This window comes from Callospermophilus lateralis, chromosome 6 (genome assembly GCF_048772815.1).
Source record: "Callospermophilus lateralis isolate mCalLat2 chromosome 6, mCalLat2.hap1, whole genome shotgun sequence".
In the NCBI taxonomy this organism is placed as follows: Eukaryota; Metazoa; Chordata; class Mammalia; order Rodentia; family Sciuridae; genus Callospermophilus; species Callospermophilus lateralis.
The window spans coordinates 147,683,830-147,700,672 of NC_135310.1; the positions used below are offsets into that span (position 1 = coordinate 147,683,830).

Below are 16,843 nucleotides of genomic sequence, written 5' to 3' on the forward strand. Positions count from 1 at the left end.
AAGTGAGGGGCTTGCGCAGGGTACGCCCCGTCCCTACTCCCCTAAGATAAGCCGGGTTCAAAGCTTCTTAGAATTGGCCTGCTTGCTCCTAATATTTTTTTTATCCTTGAAATGAGAACATTAGCACATGGCATCCTCCTTTATTCGTCGCTTGGAAAGGTCACGTGATTTCTAAATACGTCCACGGATACAGGCTCTTAACAGGCAGCCCTACCATGTGACGTATAATTGGAGCGCCTCCGCAGGAAGGACCTTGCTTCGCATCCGGTTCCGCCAGCTTTCTAACGCCGCGCCGGGTTCCCGGGAAAGGCACGTGCGCGGCTGAATGGAGCTGGTCGCCGGTAGCTATGAGCAAGTCCTTTTCGGGTTCACAGTACATTCGGAGCCTCAAGCGAGTGGCGACAAAGAGGTGAGATTCGGCGAGTGGAGGTACTGCGGGAGAGGGGGCGGGGAAGGCCAGGTTCCCACACGGCCGAGGTAAACATGCCCGCGATTCTGATGTTCACGGATGGAAGCTTGAATAAAAGCCCATCTTTTAAAACAAAATAGACATTTTGCAACTTGAAATAGCATTTTCTTATTATAGTAGCTAAGGCTAAGGGGGAAAGTAAAAAAGTTGATTTCAAAGAAACCGACAGTGGTTACCAGAGGCTGGAAATGGGTAGGAGGGTATCGGGGCGGTGCAGGGGTGCGATTGGGTGGGAGAAATGTCTTCCAATGTTTTTTGGTGTAGCAGGATAAACATAATTGACAACAATTGTGTACTTTAAAGCAACTAGTAGAGAGGATTTCGAATATTCCTAACACAAATACGTGATCCTTGATTTGGAATATGCCATTTACCCTGAATTTATCATTACACAATGTATACAGTATTGAAATGTCACACTAAATTTTCTAAATTTAAAATAAAGACAGTAGCCACAAAGGAAGGAAGCTGGTGTTTCTGTACATGGTGAGTTGTAGTTTGTAGATTTAAGTTGACAACCAGTGTATGTATTCAGGATCCAGTGAAAGAATATTCTGCTCTTTCATGAAGTTTCTGTCCTGATATTTTAGAAGATGTTAGGTCTGTGGGCTGGGGTTGTGGCTCGATGGCTCACAGCGCTTGCCTCCAATGTGTGAGCACCATATGTAAATAAAAAATAAAGGTCCATCAACAACTAAAATGACTAAGTAAATGAAATTTTTAAAAAATGTTAGGGCTGGATCAGGATCAGCTCTTCGTAGATTAAAAAAAAAAAAAAAGTAATACCAATTCCTTCATTTATTGGGTACTGTTATGCCAGATTCGTGGGACTCCAATAGACCTCCAGGAGCCGAATCCAATGCAAGCACATAAGAGTCTTTATTGCAAACTCCAGCCTGGACTCTCAATCGTTCCCAGCCCAGGGGTCCTACGGAGTGAGTCCTGGTCCTTTGTTCAGTGACATTTTATAGGTTTTGGGGGAATACTCTGTGCGTCACAACATCACACAGCAAATCATTCCATACGGTGGGAAAGTCAAACAACAACTCTTAACACTGATTAACCCATTCAGTGGCGGGAACAATTTGGGTAGGGGTGATTGGTAAATACAAGAGAGGGATTCCTTTGAACTGATTGGTTTAGGCCACGAGGGGTGTACATGCTAAACTAGTATGTGCTAAACTACATGGTTTCCCAACCTGTTATCAACCACTATAAACTACTTGGGGGTCATCTGGCATTCCAGGTATTTTCCCTGTGTCATGCTGATTGGAGGTTGCTAGGGGGGTTGCTATGGGTCCTCACCTAGCCTAACTAAGTTAGGGACACCTGGTGCCTCAGATCTCTCCTGTTATTTACAGACAAACAACTCAGCAGGGTGAGTATGTGCTTAGGAGTGCTCTGTGGGTTTTTCCAAGGACAAGGGTCACGCCCCCTTCCTTAGGACAGGCCTTGAGGTAGAAGCTGCTGTTATTTATTCATTTTTAAAAATGGAGTCACATTAGTTTCTCAGTACTTAATGTAGGTAAGGAGGCAGTTGAAAAGATGCCAGAGGTCCAGATCCTGCTTTAGGGACCTTCCTGACAAGGAATGATAGAGGAGGGAGACAAATACATGGAGAGAAATTGTAGCAGATATATTTTAATAGATGTAGGAATAAAGAATTGCTAACACAGTAGTCAAACAGGTAGATAGGACTATGCCTGGGACTAGAAATCTGATGTCCTAACTTCTAGTCCAGAACTATTTTATTCCTGATGCAATTCCAGGTATCTCCTGGAACCCGTATCACCGAGTACTTCTTTCCTGTGTTTTCTTTGTAGTAAAATTGTTTACTATGTTCCAAATACACAATAGTCCTCACAGCAACCCTCAGAGGCAGATAGAGTTATTCTCATTTTAAGATGAGGAAAGGGAAAGTTCCTTATAGATAGGTTAAGTGACTACTCAGGGCTACACAGCTAGTATGGCAGAGTTGACACAAAGTGTCAGGGACCTCTATATGTAAGATCCTGCATCAATCCCCTAACCATTGGCCATTAATGATTCTAAATCTAGATAGTAGCCTATATAACTAGTATAATTTGTGTGATGCAAATAAATAAAGGTTATTTGATTTAAAGCCATAGTAGCTCCTCCTGGAGCAGAAAAGGCCCCTTGGCCCTGACTCATGGAAGGAGAATCTGTTCCTATAGGTCTTTAGGACTGATTTTGCAGTAATACATCTTAATCATGTGAAGAGATGTTTGGTGGCTTCCCCCCTACCCCTTTGATTTGTTTTGCTAATAACCTTTTTTTTTTCCCCCCTGATATGACTCCTTTACTTTAAGAAGCGTGTGTATTCTATCATTCTTTGACTCAACCAGCCACACTTCTCAACCCAACACATACGTGGCAGGAGGCAATAAGTTCCTGAGACCTCATCACTGGCGATTCTCTAGGGCTTAGGCTGGTATTAATGGAAACGTCCTCATACTGTTTTTCTCTTAACGTGTTTACGTCTCTCCCACTGAGGTGGAAGCTCTTTAGTGTAGGAACTTTTGTTCACTGCTAAGTTAACTACCTAAGGTAGTACCAAGCATATGGTAGATAATCATTATTTGAATAAATAAGTTCAAATAAAATTTTAAATATTTGAATAAATGAGTGATATGGAAGGCTCACGTGGAGATACAGTAAGAGTTTAAGATTTGGGTGGCATTTTAAAGTACCCAGTCCTGTCACCATTATTGGGTTCTGGAGTCGTAGTACTCAGTATTGCTTCTCACCTCCTTGTATTCCTTATTCACTTCTCAGGATCTTTGTTTTAATCCACACATCATTGTGTAATTTTCCCCCATTTGTAGGATCCATTGGTAGTTTTTATGGATGGAGGAACCTGTGTTTCTAGAGAACTGTGATGTGACTGGTATTGATCTCCTGTTTTACTCAGCAGCAGCAATGGACTCCTGTGGCTGACTTCACTCATCATGCTCACACGGCCTCCTTGTCAGCAGTGGCTGTGAATAGTCGTTTTGTTGTCACTGGGAGCAAAGATGAAACAATTCACATTTATGATATGAAAAAGAAGATAGAACATGGAGCCTTAGTACATCACAATGGTGAGAAGTTGTATCCTTTAAGATAATGTGGAGGTTTTATTACTGTATAGACTTCTGTTGGACTGTTTGTTATGTGTCAGCAGATTCTGTTCTAGGAGATACAGAATTGGGATAAAAAAGTTTGCTCACAGTCCTGTTGGAGTAGGTTACAGTTGTCCTATTGGAAGATAGATGGTCTCTTCTGTATTTCAGTCCTGTACACCTAGAGCACCACACTGTTCCCATTGACTGTTGAGGTGTATGAAACTAAAGTAGAGGAGGCAGACTTCCCTGCACTGGAGTTGAGGTTAAGGATTAGTACTTAACAATTCATGGTTGGATTTACCACACTGACGGTGAAGATGCCTGGCAAGATCAGAGGGTAGAGAGAATGAATAGGTAAATTTTTTTCCCCTCAGTTCCAAACATTTTATGTTGTAGTCACTGAGTTTTCCAGGGGAAAAAGATAAGGGACTTATTGTGTGTTCAGGAGGGAAAAGTAAAGGTGAAACTCAAAATAGTAGAATTGATTAGCTACATATTAGTTTGGGGAAACTCAGCCAATGAGGTTGGTTTCCTGCAAAGAAAGATAGAATGTGTTCCCCTTTTCCTCAGCTCACTTTGCTATATTTCAGAGGTCACTGGGCATTGATTTTTAGCACTTAATTTGGAGTGAGAAATGTTTGCCTTCTTCTGCGCATTCCTCACCTTTTGACAGGCGTCATGCTCCTCAACAGAAGCTAGGGTTTGAGTGATTTCAACATAAATTCCTTTTTCCTTGTGTCTCCCAATCCCAGTTCAAACAAGGAAGCCTTCTTTCTTAGGCTTAGAAGAAATAAGCTAAACAAATTTGATCTGTTAAAATCAATATTCAGAATAAAAAAAAAACATTTTCTTGCAGTTAGATGGGGGAGGAATGAAGTAGGATTCCTGGTTTCCTCTCTTCCTTGCATAATTCTTGGAAACTCCTTTTTCTAACATTTAGTATTAGATAAGCTCTTTTCTAGGGAGCATATGAGTCATGGGCAGAAGGAGCAGAAGATGTGGGAGAGCAACATTTCCAAAGAAGAAATAGCATGACACGGAGAGAGGAGAGTGGTTAATGGCTTCTACTTTTAGAAGAAGGTGTACATGAACCCACATATTAGTGCTTCTGTCATGTGCAAAATTATTCATTGGAGGTCTCTGGTTCTTTTCAATATAAAGTGTATAAAGAATTGACTGGCAGGTATATAGATGGGAAATGTGACCCACAGGTTTTCATTTGAATTCTGTAAAGAACCAAATAGTAAATATTTGTGGACCATACAGCTTGTGTTGCTGCTGTGCAGAAGCAGTCCCATATGCTCTAACTGAATGAACTGGGGCTGTTTTCTATTAAAATTACATTTGCAGAGCCAGAATACCAGCCACAGTTGGCCTACTGGCAGCAAGTTTTTGACCCTTGAGCTATAGAGCAGCAGTAGAGTAAGGTGAGGTGACACAAATGTCAAAGGAATAGAGGATTTTACTTGAGGGTAAAGCTGTAATGATATGGACTACTTTGGGACTAGAATTTGATCTAACATGTGCATACGACTTTTGGAATTTAAAAGATGGTGGAAATGTGTGGGAGATCCAGGCTTCAGTTTTGGTGGAGGGAAGGAAGTGTTGTTAATAGGTTGAAATGATGATGGAAAATTTATTTACCCTGGGAAGGAATTTCCAGAGGAATAGCTGGAAAATGATCTTTTTATATAATTGTTTTAAAATATTCTCATGGCAGTGAATGAGCAGAGTATAAAGTCAAATCATGATAATTCTAGTTCAATAATGATTGAATTATAGCTGATATAGATAACTCGTTATTTAGAAAGTGAGAATCATGGCTGTAAATTTTTTTCTTTGTTTTTTCCTCTAAATTAGCTGGTTAGGCAGTTGGTTTTGTTTTATTTCTGCTAAAATTATCCTGACTAGCCATCTGGCTATGATATGATTATGGAGACAAAGTAAAAATGAACAAGTCCAGTTAGCTTAAATCTGTAACTAAAGCTGAAAGAATCTCAGATTATTTGCATAGACTTAAAACTGTATGTCATTGAGCTGGGGTGTTTTCTCAGTGGTAGAATGTTTGCTTGGCTCGAGTAAGGCCTTGGGTTCAATCCCTAGCACTAGGAAAACCAAAACAAGCCAACAAACAAAAAACTGTATGTTCTGGTATGAAACAATTGAACTATTTTCATCTAACACTTGAAGATTATTACTAAGTATTACTTCAAGTATTACTTAATAAGTTTAGGTAAGATGAAGTTTACTTTATAATATTAGGACATTATATGGTTCTCCCGGCCCCTGCAGTGCTGGGAATCTGGGGCCTTGTACCTGTTAGGTAAGCACTTACCATTTACCTACATCCCCAGCCCAGTGTAGTACTTAACTGGAAATAAAGTTTGTATTAAAAATGAAGATAATTTTGCCCATCTTGATTTTTCGACAGGTACAATAACTTGCCTGAAATTCTATGGCAGCAGGCACTTAATCAGTGGAGCAGAAGATGGACTCATTTGTGTCTGGGATGCAAAGAAATGGGAATGCCTCAAGTCAATCAGAGCTCACAAGTGAGTTGGCTCTTTTCCATTGTCATTCTCACTATGCCAGTCAAGTTGGGGTCTAACTTGTTGGTTTCATTTTAGAGGACATGTGACCTTCCTTTCTATACATCCATCTGGCAAGTTGGCCCTGTCTGTTGGTACAGATAAGACATTAAGGTAAGTAATTAATTCTCAAAAGCATCTTTATGTAACTTTTACTATGTCAGTTGGCTGTTGTTTCTGTATTGTTCCACAGTTTCATCCATTAAAAGATATTGAGATACAAAGAAAAGGTAGAAAGTTAGTGAACTGTTTCATGATAATGGGATAAAAATGGTCCATATTAAAACTTGCTGTTACACTTCAATTGTCAATAGCTGAGCGAGAAGAGCAAGGTCCTCCCGAAGAGGAATGTTTGTGGAGGTGAAACCTTTTGAAAATAACAATTGATATGAAATAGTAAACAGCTATGAGAATGGAATGAACTTTAATCCTGCTTGATAATAAAAAATTGAAGATGTTGCTAAACTAAAGAAGGCAGGCCCTTTAAATTGCCAGTATTTAATAAATTTGATCAAAGCTTTATCATGCTTATGCTTTTCCATTTAGTATATTAATTGATATTTATACCATAAGCAAGTTTCTTATTTTGCAGAACTTGGAATCTTGTGGAGGGAAGATCAGCCTTCATAAAAAATCTAAAACAAAGTGAGTATTTTTGTTTGAAATATATTTTACAGTTACTTGATAGGTATGAACACATGCGCATGTGTATACATTTATTTCCTGCATTATTATAGTTGCCTCTGAAAACAAATGTTTTAAGTTACTTCTACCATTTTAGATCTGAGTTCTTGTAGCTCTGTCATAAGTTTCTTGGGAAGATCAAATAGGAAAATGAGTGTGAAAATACAGTACAAATACTTAGTATTTTTACTATTTCTCATTATTTTTAAAATAAGTAAATTTGGCTTTTTTAACTTACAGATGCTCACATAGTAGAATGGTCCCCAAGGGGAGAGAAATATGTAGTTGTTATACTGAATAAAATAGACGTCTATCAGCTTGACACTGCATCCATTAGTGGCACCATCACAAATGAAAAAAGGATTTCTTCTGTTACCTTTCTTTCAGTAAGTTATCAGAAATCAGTGTTGGAAGTTTATGGAGATGGTCAGAACTGCTTATGACTTTCTGGATATTATTTTTTGTCCTAGGACTCTGTCCTTGCAGTGGCTGGAGATGAAGAGGTTGTCAGGTTTTTTGACTGTGATTCACTTGTGTGCCTCTGTGAATTTAAAGCACATGAAAACAGGTATTTTTTCCCCCAACCTGTGTGTATATGTGTAGTCTCAGTAAATGTTATACATGGAATCATTTTATGAAGCATAATGTTTTTTATGAACAACCACAGAGATAATCAGACATACGTGTATACAATTTCTGGAGTTTAAAAAGATAGTGGAAAATGTTATCTTCCTTGATTTTGTAATGCAAAAGTGGAGAAGTTGTGATCAGAACTAGTCATTTGCACTTATTTCAGATAAGTCTGTTAGACTTGGAGCCTGAAATAAGCATATTTGAAAAATCATAAACTAAATAGTCTTGAACTTTGTCCCTGGCCACTCTTGTCCTTTTACTTAGTTCCCCTTGTCCAGTTTCTCCTTTCCATGCTATATTTTTCTCCTAAACGAAAAAATGAAATACCATCATTGAATTCTATCTTTTAATGCAATAGATATTGAGTCTCAGAGTAAGTAGTTCATTAACTTGCCAAGATTACCCCAGAGGTAAGGAGCTAGTCCAAACCCAGTTCATCTGACATGTGTCCCTGCTTTTTCCACTGTAATTTTGAAAAATTGATGATAAAAGTGAAAAGGTGACAATAGTTATATATTAATGTGGTCCATCTGCATTTCTGCATGTTTTTCTACTTCTTGTGTTTTAATTCTCATTTTTGATTGTTTTTAGAAATGCATCTTAGTACTCAGAGTCCTGCAGTCAATGTGTAGGCCTTACTTTTTGTTTGTTCGTTTGTTTCCACAAGTATTCATTGAACATCCAATTTGTAGTACTGTACTAGGATTGTTTTATTTGTTTTTTTGTGGTGCTTGAGGTGGAAACAAGGGTTTCATGCGTGTTAGGCAAGCACTCTACCACTGAGTTATAGCTCAGTTCTGCATTAGGTATTTAAAAATGAACAAAAATGACAAGACCTTACACTCTTATGGCTCTTCTATTGTATGAGGCAATAGGTTTTAAACAAGTAGATCTTTATAACAAGGGTAATTTACTTAGATAGGCTGATGAGGAGAGAATTTCAAGGGTTAAATAAGTCCTTAAGGATTATAAAAGAGTGAGATTTTTTGTTTTTTGTTTATTTTCCCCATGGTCCCGAGAATGGAACCCAGGGCCTCATGCATACTGATGCTAAGATATACTCCCTAGCTCCAAGGAACTGAGGGAGGAAAGAACTTAATGTATTTTAGGAACAAGTAGAAGACCTGCATGACTCCATCAGAGTGAGCAAGGGAGAGGATTTTGGGGATCAGATGGTGCTAGGGTTCATTGGCAGAGTGAGGAATTTGAATTTTATTCTGTGTCTTTGCAGATTTTATACTGTTTACTTTGTGGGGGGTGTGGAGTGCTGGGGATCAAACCCAGGGCCTCTTGCATGTGAGGCAGGCAAGTGTTCAGTCACTGGGCTATTTTGCAGCCCGTTTTGTGTACTTCTTAAGGAAAATTAAAGGCAAACAAACTAGTTTATAAAGAGCCAACTCATAGACCCACTACCAGCTTTAGCAGTTGCCACTTTAGGGCCAGTATGGCTTCTTTCATATCACCAGCTACTTCCTCCTCTCCCATATTCTTCTAAAGCAGATTTTAGTTTTGGGGGGCTTTAAGCCTGAGAGTAATAAAACTTAGGGGGAAGAAATGGAAGCAGAAAGGCCAAATAGGTGACCTCCATAATGTAGAAGAAAAAAGCAGTTTGGAAGTAGTGGCACTGGAGATGAAGGAATTGGGTGCATCAAAGGGAACCTTGATCATCCTTCCTATTGTCTCCTCACTGCACTTCTCAGAGGTGCTTGAGGTGAGGGTTTTGTTATCATTACTTCCTGAGATTGTTTACAGTTTTTGTTCTTAATCAAACAGTCCATTTTAGCCTATAGTTGGCCTGAAAACAACTCACTGACTAGTGGGAATGTGTGGCAAAACTACATTTTAGGGCTTTATTGAGCAGTTTGCAAATACTGAAGCATTGGAAAACAAGAGACTAGCTTATAAGTTCTATAATAATGATCAACTCTGGAGAAAAGATCTTTTATGGCATTAATATTTCTATCCTAGGATAAAAGACATTTTCAGTTTTGAAATTCCAGAGCATCATGTTCTTGTTACAGCATCAAGTGATGGTTTCATCAAAATGTGGAAGCTAAAGCAAGATAAGGTCAGTCTCTTAGTACAATAGAACATAAATACACTGTAATGCAAGTCTTGCTGCTAGTGCCATTTTAAGTTGAGCGAGGTGGGATTTTTTTAAGTATAAAGACCATAGATGTAAATTTTATAAATTTCTTCCAGGAATGATTGATATTTATACTTTTAGAGTTAGGTTCCCACAGAGCTGCCTTAGGGCTGGCATTTGTGAATCTGAGTTCAGGATCTTAGACCTCCCTCTGCATTCCATCTACTTGGTCTTTTTTTTTTTTTTTTTTTTTTAATGTATTAGGGTCCTCTGTAAGGTATTAGGTGGGAGGACTGCCACTACTGAAAATAATTGGGAAGGTTCTAGTCTATTATGGAACTAACAATAGCTTAGAACCAAATAACTAAAAAATTCAATTTCCTTCTGTAGATCTAGTTTATTATTTTTCATTCTTTGATATCTATTCTGTGGATATGGTTTATCAAGTGTGAGCACTGTGCAAGCCTCTCTGTTAAATCTAGAAATGAATAAGACATAGTCTATTTCCTTAGAATCTGTAATTTCTGGATACTTCTCAGAAATTGGCTCTGTGAACAACAGAGTTGAACCAATCATGAATCAAAACAATAGATTATTTCTAAATAGCATGTTTTATGCTCAAGAAAATACTGGCATGCATCTTGTAATGGTGGGGTTATATTCCACAAAGTGCGTTGTAGATGATTATAGCATTTTGTGAACATCATGGAGTATATACAAACCTGAACGGTAGAGCCAACCACAGAGCTAGGCCCTGTGGCATGTACCATTGTATATGTAGTCTGTCATTGATTGAAACCTTGTTTAGCTGTGTTATGATTGTACAATGAATTTTAAATTAAGATAACTTGGTTCTTTAAAATAATTATTCAGAATTCCTCTGTTAGATATGAGTTTTCCCCGCTTCTGTTTTAGAAAGATCCCCCATCTTTACTCTGTGGAGTGAACACAAATGCCAGGTTGACATGTCTTGGAGTATGGTTAGACAGAGGAACAGACACAAAAGAGAGGCCTCCTCCAGCAGCAGAGCCTTCTTCTGGTAAGTGAAATTGGTCATTTAAAAAATTCAAATTCTGTTACCTTTTGAATTGTTGAAGTGGCGGATATCCACATAATGTCACTTTATTGTTAGCCTGTTTAATTCATTAATAAACGGGGAAAACAGTTGTTTTTTTTTTTTTGAAAACAGTCTTTAAATGTGCTGTCTCTTGTGTTTTAGTTAATACAGAACAGTCCAAGATTAGCAAAAAAGAATCTGGAGACGTGGTGCAGCAAGAAGACACATTAAAACGTAACTCAAAGAAATGTGGTTTAAGTGGTGACAATAATAAGCCAGTGACAGGAAATAGCCTGTCAGCCAGGAAGAGGAAGATGGTAGAAATGCAAGAAAAGAAGAAGAGAAAAAAGAAAATATAACTGATGCACTGAATCCCAGATGGATTGATTCCCAAAAGAACTCCTTTTTTAATGGAATCATCTTTTAAATATCTAAATATTATTTTCTGAGTAAAGGCAAGGAATTTCTTTTTTTGGAGAAAATGTACAGCTTGGAATACCACTTTTAGGTGTTTTTTTAATGTGCTAAAATTATTTTTGGCACCTTTGGCCTACATGTTATTATATAGAGAGGTATATATGTTAATTATAATATGTAATTTTTATTGTATATAAAATAAAGATCTTTCCCCAAATATGGCAATTTAAAATAATGTGAAATCTTGAACATAGTGTTGGAGATCCAATCCAGGGCCTTTGAGCATGTTAGGCAAGCACTCACTGTACCTCTTAAGCTGTTGCACCCCCAGTCATCTGAACATATTCTTTACTAGAGATAAATAAAGGTTATTTTTCAAACTATTCTTCCAGGCAGTGAATGGCAAGAAAATTTAAGGGCAGGAAAATGACATTTCCCATAATTTTTGCATCCCTTTCAGGTATCAAAACTTGACTTGGCTAATTCTAACCAAAGTGATCTTAGAAAACTAAATGTGCGGTTTCCTTTCAGATTCTGTTTTCTAAGGCGCTGATTTATTTCAGTCCAACTCCAGTGTCACATAGTCTTGGTTACTTTAACTTTGTAGTAAACTTTGGAATCCAGGAGTGTGATTCTTGCAACTTTGTTTTTGAAAATTATTTTGTGCCTGTTTCATCCATTGGATTTCTATAGGGATTTTGAGATCACCTTGTCATTTCTGTAAAAAATCTTGATAGCATTTCGACAGGAATTGTATTCGATCTATAGATCAAGTTTGGGCATATTGCATGTCAAAACCTGGCCAGAGGACATCATTTATTTAAGTCTTCCTTGTTATCTTTCCAAGAATGATTCCAGCTTCTAAGTTTTGTATTTTTGTTAAACTCTTTTTTTATGCTATTGCAAATTGAATCTTTTTTGTGATTTCATTTTCAGATCATTTGTGCTAGTTGTCTCATTTTAATATGCTGTATTTTCATTCAGTTCAATGTATTTTTTTTCTGTTGAATTTTTCTCTATGATGCATAGATTATTTTGAAGTTCTCAATTTCCTGTTATTTTTCTGCTTATTGATTTAATTTGATTCCATTGTGGTTTGAGAACATTCTTGATATGACTGCAGTTCTTTTAAATTGGTTTCATGGCCCAGGATGTTATCTGTCGTGGTAGATATTTTGAACCTGTATCCTGCTGTTGTTGACCAGAGTGTTCTATAATGTCATGAGATGGTACTGTTGATGGAGTTAGGTTTTTCTATGTCCTTGCTGATTTTCTGTCTACTTGTTCTGTCATTACGAAGGGAGGCATGTCAATGACTCCAACTTGAGCAGTTGTGGATTTGCTGATTTCTTCTGCCAAGTTCCACTGGTTTTTGCTTCACATTTTGTGCATCTCTACTGGGATATATAGCACATTTAGAATTTTTACTGTGTTGGCGTTTTGATTCTTTTTTCATTATGTAATATCACTATCTGATATTTCTTGGCTCTCATGTCTACTTCAGCTGATGTTTTCCAAACTTTACTTTCAGCTGGCCTATACTTTTACATCTGAAGTTTCATAGGCGGCAAATAGTTGTCTTCCTCTGCGCACTTCCCTTTTGGAGAAATGGTTTCGGTGTTATCCAGGCTGACCTTGAACTCCTGGGTTTGAATGATTTCTCTTGCCTCATACTCCTGAGTAGCTGGGACTGTATGTATGCCACCACACCCAGTTTGAGTCACTTATTTATATTTGTGTTATTAATAATGTGTTTAGACTTAAGACTGCCATTTTAATTTTGTTCTGGTGTTTTTTTTTTTTTTTTTTATTGACTCTGCCCTACCCCACACACCCAGCCTGCACCACCCCAACTGGGGATTGTACCCAAGGACACTCTCCCACTGAGTCACATCTGCAGTCTTTTTTTGTTTTGAGGCACAGTCGCTGAGTTGAACAGGGGCTGGCTTCCAGCTTGTGTCCACATCTCATGTTGATGGGATTATAGATGTGTGCCACTGTCCCTGGCCTTTTCTCTGTTTTTACTTTCCAGTAAGTTACTTGAGCAATTTTTAGAATTCCATTTTTGTTTATCAATATGGGAGGTTTTTTGGTGGGGGGTGCTGGGTATTAATTGAACCCAGGGTCTTGTGTATGCTAAGCATGTATTCTGCCACTCAGCTACCTCCTTACCCAGTACCCAATGTGGTATTGAGTATATCTCATTTTAGAGTTTTTTGTCCCCCTAACACGGATAGTACACAGCTAACTTATCACAGTATACTAGTGTTATCATTTTATCAGTTGAGTATAAAAATGTTGCCTCTTTTTTTTAATTATTATTAGTTGTTCAAAACATTACAAAGCTCTTGACATCATATTTCATATATTTGATTCAAGTGGATTATGAACTTCCATTTTTACCCATATACAGATTGCAGAATCACATCGGTTACACATCCACGTTTTTACATATTGCCATACTAGTGTATGTTGTATTCTGTGCCCTTCCTATCCTCTACTATCCCCCCTCCCCTCCCCTCCCATCTTCTCTCTCTACCCCATCTACTGTAATTCATTTCTCTTGGTTTTTTTCCTTTCCCCTCACTTCCTCTTATATATAATTTTGTATAACAATGAGGTTCTCCTTCCATTTCCATGCAATTTCCCTTCTCCCTTACCCTCCCACCTCTCATCCCTGTTTAATGGTAATAATCATCTTCTCATGCTCTTCCTCCCTGCTTTGTTCTTAGTTGCCCTCCTTATATCAAAGAAAACATTTGGCATTTGTTTTTTTAGGGATTGGCTAGCTTCACTTAGCATAATCTGCTCTAGTGCCATCCATTTCCCTGCAAATGCCATGATTTTGTCATTTTTTAGTGCTGAGTAATACTCCATTGTGTATAAATGCCACATTTTTTTTATCCATTCATCTATTGAAGGGCATCTAGGTTGGTTCCATAGTCTAGCTATTGTGAATTGTGCTGCAATGAACATCAATGTAGCTGTATCCCAATAATACACTCTTTTAAGGTCTTTGGGGAATAGTCCGAGAAGAGGAATAGCTGGGTCAAATGGTGGTTCTATTCCCAGCTTTCCGAGGAATTTCCATACTGCTTTCCAAATTGGCCGCACCAATTTGCAGTCCCACCAGCAATATACAAGTGTACCCCTTTCCCCACATCCTTGCCAGCACTTGTTGTTTGACTTCATAATGGCTGCCATTCTTACTGGAGTGAGATGGTATCTTAGGGTGGTTTTAATTTGCATTTCTCTGGTAAAGATGGTGAGCATTTTTTCTTGTCCTTGTTGATTGTATGTCCTCCTCTGAGAAGCGTCTGTTCAGATCCTTGGCCCATTTGTTGATTGAGTTATTCTTTTCCTTATTGTTTAATTTTTTGAGTTCTTTGTATACTCTGGATATTAGGGCGTTGCCTCCTTTTATACCCTGTATGTTACTCGTAAATTGTCTTAAATGTTTAGAATTGCATTAGTGCCATAATTTTGCTTTTAAAAAGCTCGAGAGGAGAAGGAAGACCTATTGTACTTTACACAATTTTAGCATGTTCTTCCTTCCTGATGTTCCAAGATGCCTTCTTTTATCACTTCGTATTTGGAGAACTCCCTTTAGCCATCCTTAGGGTAAGTCAGCTGATGTGAAATTGTCTTAATTTTCCTTTATCTAAGTATGCTTTGATTTCCTTTTATCACTGGAGACATTTTTGCTGGATGTAGGATTCTGAGTTGACAGTTCTTAAGCTGTTCCCTCTTGACTTCATGGTTTCTGATGAAAAAAATCATTTTAATTGTTTTTCTTCTATATTTTCCTCCTATTGCTGCTTTCAAGGTCTTTCCCTTGTCTTTAATTTTCAAAAGTTTAATTAATTGGTGTTTTGCTCTGGATTTCTTTGGATTTACTTATTTTGTATTTTTTTTAAGACAAGGGCTTACTATGTTGCCTACGCTGGTCTCAAACTTGGGAGATCAAGCGATTTTCCTGCTTCAGCCTCTTAGGTAATTGGAACTGTAGGTGTGTACCCTGCCCCTTTTATCCTTTAACAATTTTTGCTCATCTTTTTAAATCCATAGATTTGTGTCTCTTGCCAAATTTGGGAAATTTTAGGCATTGGTTGAAGTACCTTTTCTACTCTGCCTTTGTTCTTTTGGGGACTTTGACATAATAAATAAGCCTTTCCTTGTGGTCCCTCAGGTTCTTAAGACTCTGCTCATGTTTTTTCCCCAGGCTCTCTCTTTTCTGTGTTGTTCAGATTGGGTGATTTCTGTTGTTCTATTTTCTCTATTGCTGATTCTGTTCTTTGTAACCGCCCCCCCCCCCACCCCGTACTGTTATTGAGCCCATCCAATGAAATTTTTATTTTGGTTATTGTATTTTTCAATTTTAAAATTTCTACATGGTTCTGTTTCTTTGCTAAGACTTTGTATTTCTCTGCTGATGTGTCTATTATTACTGTTGTTTCGAGCATGCTCGTAATTGTTTGTTGATGTATTTATCATGGCTGCTTTGAAGTCTGTGAGATGATAGTATGTGGTTTTCACATTGGTATCTGTTGATCGTCTTTGGTTCTAGGCATATTGAGTGATTTCTGTGGGAACCTGGACATTTTTGAATTTTTTTTTTAATATATCTTATTTAAACTTTTTGTGTTAATTGATTTCCTCTGACATTGCTTAGGAAGGGGAAGAGACATACTGCCAGCTGCAGGTGGAAGTGAACCTTTTGGTGACAGCTGAGCTTTCTTCTCTAACCTTCACTGCCCCCTGGAGGTAGAGAGATTCCTCACTTAGTTCTGAGTGGGGTTTGGGGCTTGGGCTTCATTTTGGTTTCTACTGATATCACAGTCATGAGGGGGTCTTGATATCAGTTACTGGGAGTGGAAGGATGAACCAGCTCTGTTTGGTTTTCTGACACAAGCAGGAGTGTTAACAGGCAGGCACCTGTTGACACGCGTGGATAGAAGTCTAGCGCCTCCCCTCCTCGCCCCACACACCCACCTTTGCTAGAAGTTGATGTTGATCCATGAACTCTGTTAATTGAGATGCCTAGATCCACAGGGTGGAGATAGGTAGTGTGTTTGCTGTTGCTTTAACAAAGTACTTGAGACCTCATAATTCCACCCTCCCATTCCCATGCTGGGAATTGAACCCTGCTGAGTAATTTTTAAAGAACAGAGATTGGCCAAATCTGTTGATTATGGAGTCTGGGAGGTCCAAGAGCATGACAGTGAGGTGCTCATGCTGTCTCTTGGTAGAAAGCAGGAAGCCAGTGTGTGCACTGAGGAAAACCAGGAGGCTGCCTTGCTTTAAAGCAGCCCACCCTTGAGGTAACTAACCCAGGCCAGAGAGAGTGAAGGCAATTTCACAAAGACTTAATCACATTTTAAAAGCCACATCTCCCAGCACCACCAACCACAGTAGCAGTCAAATTTCAGCACTGACTTGCCTCTTGGTTTATATGGTAAAGTCAGCTTAATTTTTGAAAATGAATTATTCTGTTAATCATTGGCCTTTAAAATTTCTGATAGTTTCAAGATAGGTTCAAGATTTGGGGAAAACAGGATTGGAAGAGGTCGTTTTTTGCATTTTTTGAGAAACAGTTCTTTGAGAATTGGAGAGTTGCTGCTTTGGAATCCCTGTTCTCATGCCCAATTTCTGATTCAGAACATAGGCTATAGAACAAGTTGCAAAGTTGGGTGCAGGAGTCCTGGAGCAAGAGAGCCTGGGTTCAGCCCTGAGCTCTTTTTCTTATTGTTATTTGCCTCAATTTGACCAACTATGGCAATGATA

General features: G+C 38.3%; 1 protein-coding gene across 2 annotated transcripts; it reads left to right on the plus strand.

Moving 5' to 3' along the window:
* Nucleotides 1-279: 279 nt before the first annotated feature.
* Pak1ip1 (PAK1 interacting protein 1) lies at nt 280-11,563 on the plus strand. 2 transcript variants are annotated; one of them, XM_076857899.1, is made up of 10 exons: nt 280-409; nt 3,402-3,570; nt 6,026-6,146; nt 6,222-6,296; nt 6,775-6,827; nt 7,107-7,252; nt 7,337-7,434; nt 9,468-9,567; nt 10,501-10,624; nt 10,805-11,563. In XM_076857899.1, exons 1-10 carry the CDS (start codon nt 326-328, stop codon nt 10,999-11,001), a joined length of 1,167 nt encoding a protein of 388 aa, XP_076714014.1. In that variant the 5' UTR covers nt 280-325; the 3' UTR covers nt 11,002-11,563. The 2 variants fall into 2 exon arrangements, with proteins under 2 accessions (XP_076714014.1, XP_076714015.1); XM_076857900.1 differs by having other exon boundaries at nt 3,405-3,570.
* Nucleotides 11,564-16,843: the final 5,280 nt, after the last annotated feature.